Source organism: Arachis duranensis, chromosome 5 (assembly GCF_000817695.3).
Source record: "Arachis duranensis cultivar V14167 chromosome 5, aradu.V14167.gnm2.J7QH, whole genome shotgun sequence".
Lineage (NCBI taxonomy): Eukaryota > Viridiplantae > Streptophyta > Magnoliopsida > Fabales > Fabaceae > Arachis > Arachis duranensis.
In genome coordinates, this window is record NC_029776.3 from 98,544,965 (window position 1) to 98,559,644 (window position 14,680).

The following is a 14,680-nucleotide window of genomic DNA, read 5'->3' on the forward strand; positions in this document are numbered from 1 at the left end:
GGAGGGGGGAGGGGAAGGGGAAGGGGGAAGGGTATTTTTGTCCAAAAATAATAAAAAGGACGATTTTATTATGAAAAAAAAACATTAAGGACAATTTTAAATGAAAAATACAAGAGGGACGATTTCGATTCTGACACTAAACTTTAGGGACTAAAATCGTACTTACCCCAAATTTATATTAATACTAAGAAATTGATCACATCTAAGTATCTAACTACGGAGATCAACTTATGAATTAAGTAGCTCTCTATTATTCACTTATTACATTTTTGCACCTCACAATACTATTATTCTTGGCATGACCCCCTAAAAAGTATTATTTTGCACCTTAGCCTCAAAAGTGGTTATTATTCTTTTTTAACCATGGACATCACCAAGACACCAATCATCCACTACATAGAAATAATTTTTGGTTTAAAAAAAATTTTTGATTATTCATTTATAATAAATTTAATTATTTTGTTGTGAAACATTTAATTATTTATTGAAAAATTAATTTGTTTAAAAATTATATAAATATAAATAATTACGAAATGATTAATTTAATAAGTGATTTTATATTTTTATAGATATTTTTTATTCTATTTACATCAACATTAACGGCGAATTCGTACCTAACATCCCATTGGAGGAAATGGCAATTTTCTAACAGCAATAAAATTTGAATCTAAAATATTATATATACTATTCAAACTCTTCCCCTGTAAATCATTATAGGGGCTTAAATTGCTTTAATTTCATTTTTATGTCTATTTTTATGATATATGAACATAATAGTGTTATACTTATATGTGGCCGCATCCTTAATATATACTTTCGTTTATTTGGATCGGTTTCAAGAATCACATTCCCCTTACAGTGTAAGCAAGGAATATGAACTAACCTAATCAATCCCAAGCAAAAGAACAAAAACTTTTCTCGTCATGTGATTTTACAAACTCCCATGTTTAAACACAAACGTAATTATGGCAGCTGGAAATTTTTGAATATCCAAACTCAAGTTAAATCTTAATTTGGCCTTTAAAATTTAGTCTGATACTCAAAATGACCTCCATAATTTTATTGGTCTCAATTAGAACTCCAAATTTACAATTGTGGCTTCGGTTTGCTTCTGTGATTATCTCCGCTGATATGACGCAATTACATGACACGGTAGATACTATTTAAACGACGGCGCATTAGTTTCGCGCCTAAACTCTTTGGAAACCACGTCGTTTCAGTTTTTTGTAAGTTAAAACTCTTTCTTTTCACTACGATAATCATAAGTTGCAAAACATTAAGAAAACCTTCGCACTACGTGATTTCCAAAGGGTTAACTAATGCGCCGTCATTTAAGTAGTATCCACCATGTCATGTAATTTTTTGGGCCAAATCAACATTTCGATAACAGAAATAATCACTGAGATAAGCCAGAGTCACGATTACAAATTTGAGGGTTATAATTGGAGCTAACAAAATTGTGGAGTCATTCTGAATATCGAGTCAAATTTTAGGGGCCAAATTGAGATTTAACTCCCCAAACTCTGCTTACATTAATAAAATTATTTGAATTAGATTATACTATTAAATAAAATGAACAGAAAAAGAAATTAGAGTGTAACCTGTGACAAAAGGCATAAGAGGGATTCCATGTGGTTCCTAGCAACAGAGTCACCAATGAATGCCATTTTCTTGCCGCCAACAATGTTGAGGAATGATGTTGGATTGAACCTTGGGAGCTCACATTCATGAGGCTTCCATTTCCATTTAAGGAAATCAGTGTCCATTCTCCCATGTCTGAAACAGTTCTTGCTATCAGGGATTGTTGTGCAACTTGAATTTGTGTAATACGATGATTCTCCCTCTAATGATGGAACCCAATGACCCTTAAATAGGTCACATTTATTTTCTTCTGAAAAGGAAAAAAAAATTGAACAAGAAAGATTGACAAAGTATATGATCATGTTATCCAACAACAGGAAAAGTTGGAGAGGCAATTGATTTGAACTAGTCAAATTCTTAATAACAAGGTCTAAACAACATTGACCAAGACAAAATGAATGATCATATTATTGAATTTTGTAACCACATACCTTTTTGTGGTTTGGAATTGGATGATGATGAGGAAACTTTAGTTGTTTGAGAAAGATTTTCTTGCTTATTATGTTGGGGGTGATCATCATCAAAGATATCAGGGCCTTGATTGGGAAGAAGGGTCAAAGGTTTTGGGGAAATGAGAAAGAACAAACAGAGAATTGAAGCAATGAAGAGAGAGGAGAGAATCAAAGGTATGTTCTTGACGCATCTCTCTCTTTTATCCTGAAAAGTAGTAGAGGACTTCTTCATGTTGTTCTTGGCCAACATCAACAGACACAAGAGGACAATTGAGGGAGCCTGTGTGGGGTTTAAGGTTAGAGAACAATGAGAATAATCCAAATACTGATGATTGGGGAAAAACTAAAAACCATGGAATAATGAAAGTTTTGTCCCTATGCCTTTTTAGGACTAGTATATAAGTCATTAATGAGAATAAATAATTAACATCCGATTGCTACAAAATAATTAACATATTTAGCTTTTTCTTTCTTTTTATGTCTTTCGACCATTATTCGATTTCTTATTACTAAATATCTGATTAATTTCCCTTGAGTGAATATAATTGTTATTTGTTATCGAATAACGAAAATGTTTGGTAAAAAAAATTATCTTATCTAATATTTATTAATTATTATTAAAATTAATGAATGTTAAATAAAATAAGCTTAGACTATTGTTTTACTAACCGTTTTTTATAATCTATAATATTTGTCGCTTACACAACATATCTTTTGGTTCAAATTATTTGTATTTGTCATATTTTAATACCACATTTATTTACCATTTTTTACTTTTACCCACGATATAAGGAACTTCAATATAATATTCGATTATTTAACTAACTTGTGTTCTAAGAGTATATTTTAAAAATATAATAATAAAAAAATTTTAATACTTTGATGCATTAAAAACTTAAAAAAATTAATTTTCGTAATAACTTTTATAAAAAAAATTTAAAAATTCACCCAAAAAATCCCTAAATAACATATAGCTTAAGCGTTCCTCTTCATTCTCTTAACTACTTTACCTCTGACCATAGAACCCACCTTAGTTGTATCACTTTATTCTGATTTGTATTATTGTATATATGTGAGAAATTTCGTTTAATTATAAAATAGGGAGACAGAAAATGAGCAAAGTACTTTTGGTGTTTTCAAGCAACATACTCCGTGGAATATTATGACACATGGAAACGTTGAATGTGTGCTTTTGTTGAGGGATGGACTAGTCCTTAGATTTAGATACCCTAATTTCACGGCGCAATCCCAACCTTTTGATTTAACGCGTAAATTGGCCTCAATGTGTCACGGTTTTGTGCCTTAAAACCTACATTAATTCCACTTTGTCTTGTTCAGTACAACACCCAGCAGCAATAAGCTTTGACCCTCATTATTTTATAACAATTTTTCTGCTAGGTGATGTTGAATTAACCTTTTTTTTTAACCGTATTCCCTAACTCAATATACTAAGGGCTATTTTATAGCAGATCTGAATTCTATTTTAAAATTTTTTTGATAGTGAATGTGTTGCTACGTAATGCAGTCCTTCTCAACTTCCAAATAGTTGAACCAAGCTAAGGCCAAATAATAATATTATACTAACACGTTTGAAAGATTGAAACCAACGAATTATAACTCAAATGACATAGTCTTTCTTTCCTTTCTTTTCACCTAAAAGTTTCGGTTTCGAATCCCACCAATTATAATTCCCACCAATTATAATTGATTAAAAAAATCTCCTAATTGTTGCTGCAATGTGTGGTAAGTGTGTGAAAAATATGTAGGTGTTTTGTGTAATACTTAAGATTGAAAATTGTCTAATTTAGACCCAAAAAAAGAAGATTGAAGACAACGTGGGGGGCGGTTTGCAGGCCTTTTCATATGTAAATGGGGTCAGCATTCAGCCATTCGCCAAGCAATCTTATACAATATAATACTTTAGAAAAGTAAATAAATATTTCTATTTCGTTGACGTCATAGGCTATATTCTTTACATTTTAGGCGGCATCTGGTGCTAGTTAATGCGTGGGGATGATGCCCCAAACGGGGTTAGAACTCACAAGTCAGCAGCACACAATAATGCCTCATTATTACCAGTTCAGGTGAATCCATACCATCATGACGTAAAGTGGTGAAACTGTTGAGAACTTTTTTATTTTTTCTTCCATTTTAATTATTTTTGAGTAAAAGGTCACTGAAAACTTAAAAGGCATCGAACACGCAAAAGAACTATGAACCTAATTTGAATACGCCCGCCACTACTTACGAAGCAATATGTCTGTTTATTTCATAAATTTATTTAGATTTAGAATGAAAGTCATTTTGTTATTGGATAATGGGAATCCTTGTGTTTGCTATGAGTCTGAGATTGGTTTATACGAGATACATTGGTGATTCATGAACAAGAACAAAGCACTTGCACCATTAATGCAAGGATATCTGATCAAATTAATGTTAAAAATAAATCAAATGAGCCATGAGAAGGACGAGTTTAGCCAACAAGATTTCGTTAATAAGCCACTAACAAGAACTCGAATCACACTACAAAACATTGAGAAAGAGAGAGGTGACACGTACGTTGGCCATGATTGCTAACCTGTAACTATATTATCATCAATAAGCAGAAAGTGTAGAGCATCCTATTTTTCTTTGGTTTACAAGAAGGCCGAAGCCCAGACAGAAACTACACCACAACTACTCTGCGGGGCAAGGCAACCCATGTATCCTCTATCATCCACAGACAAGATACATTTGGGGGGGATCATCTCAAAAATGGAATCCTTGATCCAACTCACTTTGCGAGCACAGCGGATGAACAAAGAACAGCTCCCCAATTCTTTTGTTGCTAGCACTCCCAGAGTGATTGTTGTTGATGACCTTGAAGGAAGCCTGCGAGTCATCCCTCACTAACTCCAGCCCTTTCAAGATCCCCCCATAACGCCGCTTTCAAGGCTGTACAATCTTCTAGGCAGCATTCGCCAGATTGCCTATCCACCCTGCTGTGAATTTATCCTCCTTTTGAACCACCAATACAAGGTTGTAGCCTTTCCGGAGAACTTCCTCATTTTCTTGAACAGCCTTTAAGAGTTTCCTTTGCTATGGGCCTAAGGGGTCTATAACAGTGTAGCTCAGGTTCCTCCCCTTGTTTTTCCAAAACAGCAGCTGTCGCATTCCATGTGTTTAACAAAGTTGAAAGCAAAGGATGGGAAACAAATGATCTGAAACTGGCCTAAAACCCAGGCCAGTTGATACATCGAACCTCCTTTCATCTTATCTGAAAGGGAACGGCTTGTTGTATGCAGAATCATACAAGACAAACTGCATCAGCCATCAGAGGCACTGATTGCTTTTAAGAGTCATTTAACGACGGGCAAGTGTGTCAGCAGCAAGGGTACCATCTCTGCTCATTCTTCATGGCCCAACACAGTTGACACTCGGCATGCAAACATTATCATCAATATTTCCAGCACTTTCCACAAAAAGCTGCAAGGTGCAAGAATGGATACAGATAAATAAATCACGAGCTTCAAACCACACAGCAGTAAAAAAAGAAACTGCACACACCAAATCAAAACAAATTGGCTCAATATGAGTGGAAGACTGAACTATTTGGGAGAGCATAGTGCAAATGCTATAAATATTCAAAACAAGTGGAACGAGATTTTGGTAGGCATCATAGGAAACATTTACTAGGTATGTCCGAACATACCCCAAATTATTTAAATCGACTCCAGTCAGAAAAATCATAAAGATCTTACATGAACATCAAAGGCATGCATTAGCATCAATGTAATTTGACAGACTGCCAAGACCCAATTTCATGAATCAAAGACTACCAAAATCAACACTACACAGATTCGGAAGGGTCAGCTAACTAATAAATTAGTAAAATTAAGAATACTAATCAGCATAAATGAAGAAAACAATAGTAAAATCAAAACCAATATCTAACCCCTAAGTTACCATGAGTAATAAATATGCCGAGTCAGAATTCAAATTTATGTAAGATACTAAGATTCAAATCCATAAATTTAAAAGACAAAAATATACTGAAGGAGGAAGCCAAAAAATTTTTGCACTTTATAGAGTAAAAATATAATGTGGCCCATAAAAGTAGAGAAAGCAAGTATGTGGACAAACAGCCACGAACTCCTCAAATAAACATTAATACCCTCTTACCCACACTCACTCCACATCTAAGACACTAAGCCGCCACAAGCCTCAAACTAATCGAAGGTAGTATTCATACAAGCAAGCGAACATTACAAGGTCACAAATAGTGCACGGCTCCTAGTCTGAACAGAAATAAGGGGGCCTAGGTTTCCTCAAACAGAAAATGGTGGTTCAGTCAGCAGCATGAATCATCTGATTGCACAATTTCTAAGAGCAAGCTCATGAATTCTATACTGATATCAAATGGATTATTTCCTAGGATCAGAATCAAATACCTCAGCACATACCACAGATCAGGTATTTTACGTGCTGGCTTGCCATTTTAACAACCTTGTATGGAAGTACTACCCCAAAACTAATATATATGATCAATCTAAAAAAATAGTTAAACGATACAGAGCCAAGTTTACAATAAGCTCACCTCCACTTCTATATTAGTTTTGAAGAGCCATGATCCTACTGCCATGAGGGCTGTTTGTAGCTGAATCTATCAGCTCCATCCCAACCACCATCAGGTTCTTTTCTCTTCAAGACACCTGCCACCTGAAACATCTTCATATGTTCCTCTCTCCTGTCTGTATCTGTACCACCGGGGCCTGAATTAAGATCCAGACTTTGACTTCCCCATTTTCGGGTGTCAGGAATCACATTACTTGTACCCCCAGGAAGACTCATGACATATGGACGCGGATATGTTGAGGAGACAACACCACCAGGTGCAACTGGCTGCGACGGCATAGTAGGAAAGCAAAGTCCACCAACTGTTGATGAATCAATAAATGTTGCTGAACCAACAGAAAAGGAGTTTGAAGATAATGGAAAACTAGTTTCAAATGGAAATCCTCCTGGATATGGAAAGGGTGCTGCAGTAGGTTGGTAAGCAACAGCAGGAGCAGATGAAAGCACTGGCCCCCGGTAGAGTTCAGGACCAAACGCTGCACTACCAGTGGGACCCATTATCCGCTGTGCTCCAGCAGCTGCAACATAACTCTGTTCACCTCTACCAGGAAGAAGTGGAGGGACAGTAATTGCAGAATAAGAATTTCCTGGGGGAAACCATGATGAATAATTCCCATATTCAGCATTGTTGGCTCTTGTACCATGGATGGCAGATGGAATCGGTGCACTATTTTTCATCTGCTGAATTCGAGTTGGGACCTCTGTGCCAACTTCATCAAGGCCTGGTCCATTATTCAAATCGAAGTCTCTTGACACACTTCCACCATTAGATAACCTACCAGACAGTGAAGACTTACTTGGCAATGTAGGAGCATCCAGTTTACTCATAGAGTAAGAAACAGCATCAGGAGTCTCATCAACTCTGTTCAAATCAAGATCAAGTCCCATCGTGCTGCGATCAGGTGGCCCAGATTCTGAAGAACCATGGGAACCTACATCCTCAAAACTTCTTTCATCAGCAACATTCAAATCAAAATCTAAAGGAGCACGGCCTTGTTTTGAAGATGTGGAATCAACAGAAGGAATATCTCCAGTAGTTGACGGTGTCTCTGAATTTTTCCTAGGTTCAGCTGGCCGGAAGGCACTTGTTGCAGCAGAGCCTTTCCATCCAAGTTCACCCTTACTGCGCAATGGGTTTTCTGGTAGAACAACTCGCCCCTTGACAGCAGATGCCACTGTAATTGTTGTATGGAATCCCCCAGAGATGGATGAAATGGGAAAAGGCAATGCACAAGGATTATGGACCGCAGATGATGTGGTGTGTTCTTCCTGCCGAACAATCTCCCCATGGCTAGCATCATCAACAGCGAAGCCCTCATTTAGATCGAAGTCTAATATTACACCTGCATCAGACCCAGCAACAGTGAGGGATGGATGAATACTGTGGGCATGCTGCTCACCTGCAACATCAGATTCCTTTCCATCTAAGTTGCACACAGAAGTTTTAGACACTTCATTTTCTTTCCCGGGAACTTTGGACAACGCTGGGGGATTTGATGATCCAGAACATTGACCAAGAATCTCCTTCAGACCTGAATTATCTTTGAATTACCAGAAGCAGAAGGCGGCGTCACATCCACCTTTTTAAACTCTACAGACTCGCTGCTTTCTGCAACAGATGATTTTTGCACTGATACGCCAGTAACCTCTGTACTGATCTTGTTATCCTTACCTACATCTGAAGATAACTCGAGTAATTTTTCACCTAACTCCTTTTCAATCTTTACACCTGCAATGGTCTCTTTGGAAACTAGCATTTCATCATTCTTCACGACTGCCTCATCCAAGTGATCAACCATCTCCTTTTTAGAGTCTGAACTGCTGGGTTTAACCCATTGACTTCCAAAATCCCTCTGCACATGAAAATGGTTCTCTCCTCCAGGCTCTTCCCAAGTCTCCTTTTTAGCTGGTGGTACAGTTTCAGAAGCACTCTCAGCAATTTCTGGCCGTATGCGAGGAGATTCAGCATTTTGTGACAAATCTGCAGTAGAGACATTCATTTGGGGCCCGTTATCACCAGTTTTCTCTTTACAACTGGTTGAATTTGCTTCTTCTCCAGCAGAACCACGTGATATTGTGGTCACAGGGTGCCTTGAATCATTTTTAAATTGCACTGGATCAACAGCATTCAACAGAGGCTCTGCTGATGCCCTTCTATCAGATTGTGTAACAGTGTGAGCAGCTATTTCACCCGGATGCTTTAACTTGGAAACATTGCCAGAGCTGGATTCATCTACCACAGGAGACTTCCTCTCAGGTGAAGCCAGAGGAGAGACATTTCCAGATGTGGATATCTCGCCTGCAGCTACGGTAGCAAGTAAGTTCATCCCATCATCACCAGCAGAGACAGAGGCACTAGCTTCGGAGAATTTGACACAACTTTCAACTAATGCATTCATAGGGCTTAAAGAAGCAGCATATGTCTGCCCTGATCTGGAAATAAATCCTGATGACAGATTACTCTGTTTCGATGTTTCTGGTACCTGATCACCATCTTCATTAATCCTTCCCTGTTCATCAGCTATCGGAGAGCCCTTACCATGCTCACAGCCAGTTGAACCTTCATTAGAAGCACAGGCATCAGTTATCACATTTGATGAAACAATGGTATGCAAACCATCATTTTTACCTTTAACTCTTCTATCCCGAGACTCATTCTTGTCGGCAGGAGGCGAAGCTATGCCACAAGGAATAGCAGGTTCTTCAGAAGCAGCACCGCTTGCTCCCCTTGAAGGACTACGGGCAGTATTTGGCAGTCTGAGAATAAGGCGTTGATTATTCCCTTGATCAGTAAGTGGCGGATCAAAAGATTTTTCGTGGGAAACTCGAGTTGGTGAAACTTTTTCAGAAGGTGAGTTTCTAGTAGAGCCTTTTACCGAGGTGGGCTCCTTCTGAGCAAGTGCAACACCAGCCCCATGTACTCCATTGCTTGACTTCCGAGTTCGAGATGTACCACCAGGTATTTTGCTCGCACTCATTGACACAGCAGTGGAACTCCTAGAATCTTCCCTACAAGACCCAATTGTTTTTGCATGTTCACTAGAACAAGATAAGCTGTTGTTTTGGGACTGACTAGAACTGCTGCTCCTTTCCTCCTTGATAGGTGTCAGAGGTTGATCTGATGCTGGGGCACCACCTAATGCCTTCACATTCTGATCTTTAGGGGTACAGCCCATTGAGGTAGTCATCAATTTAATTGAGCTAGGAGCTGAAGAAGACTTGGACAATGCTTCCCCAGAACCATGCTTAGCCAATGAATTTTTGGATACTGATGATTGAATTGCAGATCCCTTTGTAGCATTCTCAGATCCTCCAGTTTTCTTATTTCCAACATGAGAGATCTCAGAAGCTGCCGGTTTTGCTTGCCAAGACACAGGACGTGTAGAACCAGATTTCGAATCGGTCATATTCATTTCAGCCTCAACACGTTTCTTCCATGTATCTACTAAACTCCTAGCTTTCCTCTGAATTTCAGAATTTTTGTGAGTGCGTAAATGATTAACAGACTTCCCAACATTGCATGTTTGCAATGCATGAAGGTTCACAGGAAGCCTATCCAATGCACGAAGCAAGGCTAACAAAAATTCCTCAACTGATTTGTCGCTTTCTTTAGGGGTATTACTATCACCATTTTTTCCCTTGTGAACCTCCTGGAGCCATTCATCCAGCACAGGTAAACCCCTGAGCTGTACAAACCAGCTAAGACAATCATCACGCTCGGTTGCTGCTATTGCATTAACAAGGATTATTCTCCCACCCAAATCTATTTTTTTATCAGCACCATCAGGTTGCATGAGTTGTACAAGTCTTTCAACTCCTTCAAAGTCTACAAGCCCACCTTTGTCAGTAATTTTACTGATCTCACTCCTCAACATGCTCTCAGATCTAACTGGGCCAAAATCCCCATCTTCTGCTTTAAATAGTCGCTCTCGTTTAGATAAATCAGAACCCTGATCACCCCTTTCTCTCTTTTTTCCTTTAACCTGTGTACCAAAGGAAGAACTATTTTGAACACTATCAGAACCAGATTTCAAAGATTGTGTTGATGTCGGACCATTCAAAGGTTTTGGAGAACGGCCTCCCGACTGCGCTGCCCCATGCATTTCTAGTTTTGTCTTGTCTAATAACCGGTCAACTTCTTCCGGAACAGCCTGGTTACATCAATAGACAAAAAGACTCATCAATAAAATCATGAGAAAGAAATATACACCAGAAAAGTACAGACACGGGAAATAGGAGAACTTACATTAATGTATTCCTTATCGGTTAGCCACCATATACAGTTGTTCTCAGTGTCATACACTCGCCTGCAGACAAACGCAGATATCCCTGAAGGAAGTTCAACACCTTTACGAAGGAACGCGACTTTACACGGATGGAGTAATGATGAAGCAGATATTTCATTCTTGTGATATGAGTAGAAGACTTCGTTTGGGGCAGCTTCCAATACGCCCTTGGTAAGCTTCACATCAGCATGTCGGTAAAGCCAATTAACTTCTAAAGTTGGACTTTCTTCTTTATTAAATATTAACTTGCGAATTATTCCAATAAAAGGTGGGGAATGCCGGGGTGGCTTGAAAAGTGCACAATCACCAACATAAATCTTGCGTCCATCCTACAATGAGATCATTACAATTAATTAGGCATAACTTAAATGTATAGATATAACTTTAATGAAACTATATCAAACAATGAAGAGTGGAAATGAAAATGAAGAGTACTGATATGTTAAGCAGAGAACAACAGGTAAACCAATAAGGAGCTATCGCATTGGGGTTGGGACATGCTCCAAAACGGAAAACGAAAACATATAAGTAAAATACACAACAGTAATCCAAGAAAAACAAAGAACTTATCACTTTATCTACTATATAAAAAAACCCACGATAACCAAAATCTTCCCATCGCAACTTTTAATTTGAATGCTTATCTAAATTAATTTTGGTAATATATCAGATTGAAACCAACTTATAAAACCAAAACCAACCTCTAGACTAGGCAAAACCAGAGTTGAAAAATACAGAGAAAAAGATTCAAACAAACCACACACAACAACAAACCAGCAAAACGTCTGAAGAGAAGGGAAAAAGGTATGTCCCATTAACGAGATTCACAAATTTTACTATGGGGAGAATTTAATTCACACAAAAAAACTAGCAAAACTCGCAGAACTTCCACAAAATAGCACATCATACTGTCTAATAATCCAAACCTATACATATAGTTCGCCACCCCTAAATTTCAAAGACCTCAGAAATATAATTAATTTCCAAATGAATAGCCCGAGAGTAATAATAAATTAAGTACGCAACAACAACTTGAAAAACTTTAAATCAATACCGAGAGACAACAAATTCCTGAACGAAAAGATAACCCAAAATGACTAAGAACAACAAGACAACAGAAATGATAGAAATTTCAGATTTTCAAATGATATTTTAGGGCTTCCATTAAAAAAAAATACCAAAAAGCTCAAAAAATATGGGACAAAAACCAATAAGAAACGCATTACGAACACCAAATGTAGTGGAAACTCGTAAATTTCATTGAAGACGTAACTCAAAAAGAGAGAAAGTTTCGCTATATGTATATACTTTGCATATAAATTGAGACGGTGAAGAATCGGGGGCTACAGCAGTGGCGTTGGGCCACATGTGCCGGCTGTGTTTCCACTCCTCAGAACCGGACCCATGCATAATATTCCTCCATCTTCATCGATCCCACAATTCTCCCTGAAAAGAAACATCAATTCGAGGTCGAATTTCCCCTACACCAGCACAAAATGAAAACCCTAGATTCGAACAATCGGCATGGAGTGCTAAAGAGAAACCAACGACAAAATCGAAAAACCCTAGATCAAGCCCCTCAGATCTTTCCCTCTTCCTCCTAACACTGTACAATCCAATCCAACAAAGGAAAGAAAAAACTAACCGATGGAGAGAAAGAGAGACGGCAAGTGTGGTGTTTCTCTTTTTCGTTTTTAGGGCTTAGGTGGCGAATAATTTCTCTTTAATCGGAATAATCGGCGAAGGAAAGGGAAAAAGGAAGGGTTCTTCTAGTAATTAAGATCGATCGCTGGAAATAGAAGAGAAATCCAGAGATTTTGTGCGAAGAAGGCGCGACGATGAGAGAGAAACGGAGGATAGAGAGAGAGAGAAAGAAAGAGAGAGAGAGAGAGAATTGAAAGAGGTTTGGAGAGAGAGACTCGATGCGCTTGGCTAACGCGAAACGGCGAGAACCGAGAAGACAGAAGAGTGAGAATTAATATTAATAATAAATAATAAATAGGAGTAATAATATAAATTATAAAGAAAAGGAAATTTAATAAAATTTGTATACGGAACGACGACGTTTTTTGTAGAGTGGGCCTGGTAAAACTTGAAAACGACATCGTTTTCTGTTAGAGACTCTTTAACTCACATGTCGTTAAGTTGTGCGTGTACTTTACTCTCAGCTCGCTCTCACTCTCACTTCGGTGCCAAACGCGAGGGGCAGAAACCCACGTACGGATGGGATTTTGTTCTTTTTTCTTATGCTTTTTTTGTTTTTGGTGACTTTTTTTTATGCTTTTGATATCTACAGTTAATCCTTTAATAAATATAAAATAAATATATTAAAATTTTATTTTTTTTATATTCTTAATAAAAAATTTTAATTTATAAATTTAATATATATTTTCAGGACAAAAAATAAAATAGATAAATTTATATTTAAATTGATTTTGAATCTTTGAGAACTAATTTCATTATTAATTTTTTATTTCTCTTTTTTAACTATTAATTGCACTTTTTATAACAATAACATTAATTTAGTTTAATTATTTTATTAATTTTTATATTTTAAAAATTTTTAATTAAACAATTAAATTTATATTTTTTTTTCAACTAGATCTCTACATTATTTTTAATTTTATAATTAATTTTATTACATAACCAACTAAGATGCATCATATTGCTAAGTAGAGTTTAAAATGTAAAAATATGAAAATATTTTGTAATCAAAATAAATTACTTAAAAATAATCAAAAATTGCCTTATTTATTATTCATTATTTATTATAATAATTAATAAATACTAAATAATATATAATTTTTTCTTAGTAACATTATCGGTAAAAATAATTACTTTTATAATATGATAATATATAGTTAGATATTTGTATAAAAAATATTTCATAACATATTAAATTCTATTGTTATCTTTAAAATTTTAAATTTATCAAGTACTGATATGTTTATTGATTATTTTTTATATAAAACAATAAATAAAGAAAATATTATAATAGTAACCATTCATTGCAGATACGAATTAATTTATTTTCCATTCAGATCTCAAATTAACTCCTAACAATTATATAAGCGATAAGTCAAATGTTCTTTATTTATAAAAGTAGGGAATCAAACCTCACTATTTGATTAAGAGACCAAAAATAACCATATGGAACAACATGTTAGTTGTATTTTACTATAAAGGGAGGTTTTTGACAAATAAAAAAAAAAAAGTTATGTACCGAGAATGTTTACATTCGCCCTTTGATATATTGAGATAACTTAGGCCTAAGGTAGTTTACAAATTACAACCACAACAAAGAAGAATCTTAAAATAAGTTACTAAAACAATTTAGTTGTTACCAAAAATAAGTTATCTTTTTGTTTCCAACAATAAAATTTTGCCTAGTGAAAACTGACTCACACATCATTAAATTCCTATTTGATGGCCAACACAACTCAATCATTAATGATCTTTAATATGAAGAGTAGTGAGTAGTGATAAATGATAATGTGTTAAACTCAAACACAACCCCACCCCACTAATGTAAGTTAAATATCATCATTAAATAACAACCTCCTTAGAAAAACTTTTTACAGCAAAATTTAGTTTTTTAAAGTGAGAAAATTGGTTAGAGACGCTATGGCGGCTCAAGATCTCAGCAAGCAACACACTCAATCTTAAGGTGTGTGTGTGTGTTTTTTT

General features: G+C 36.3%; 2 protein-coding genes across 2 annotated transcripts in view; both read right to left on the bottom strand.

Annotated features, from left to right (window-relative positions):
• LOC107491062 (xyloglucan O-acetyltransferase 3-like) overlaps positions 1–2,439 on the bottom strand; it is a 9,169-nt gene extending 6,730 nt beyond the window's left edge. The window contains exons 1-2 of the mRNA XM_016111833.3: positions 2,073–2,439; positions 1,602–1,891 (exon numbers count right to left, since the gene is read on the bottom strand). Coding sequence (XP_015967319.1) covers positions 1,602–1,891; positions 2,073–2,343 — 561 coding nt within the window. The 5' untranslated portion in view covers positions 2,344–2,439. The remainder of the gene's footprint in view (positions 1–1,601; positions 1,892–2,072) is intronic.
• A 2,040-nt stretch (positions 2,440–4,479) lies between these two features.
• LOC107490982 (uncharacterized) lies at positions 4,480–12,945 on the bottom strand. Its single transcript, XM_021143346.2, is given in 5 exon segments — positions 4,480–5,558; positions 6,670–8,239; positions 8,242–10,858; positions 10,954–11,322; positions 12,302–12,945. Coding segments are annotated over 4 exon segments (4,623 nt in total). The 5' UTR covers positions 12,404–12,945; the 3' UTR covers positions 4,480–5,558; positions 6,670–6,704.
• Positions 12,946–14,680: the final 1,735 nt, after the last annotated feature.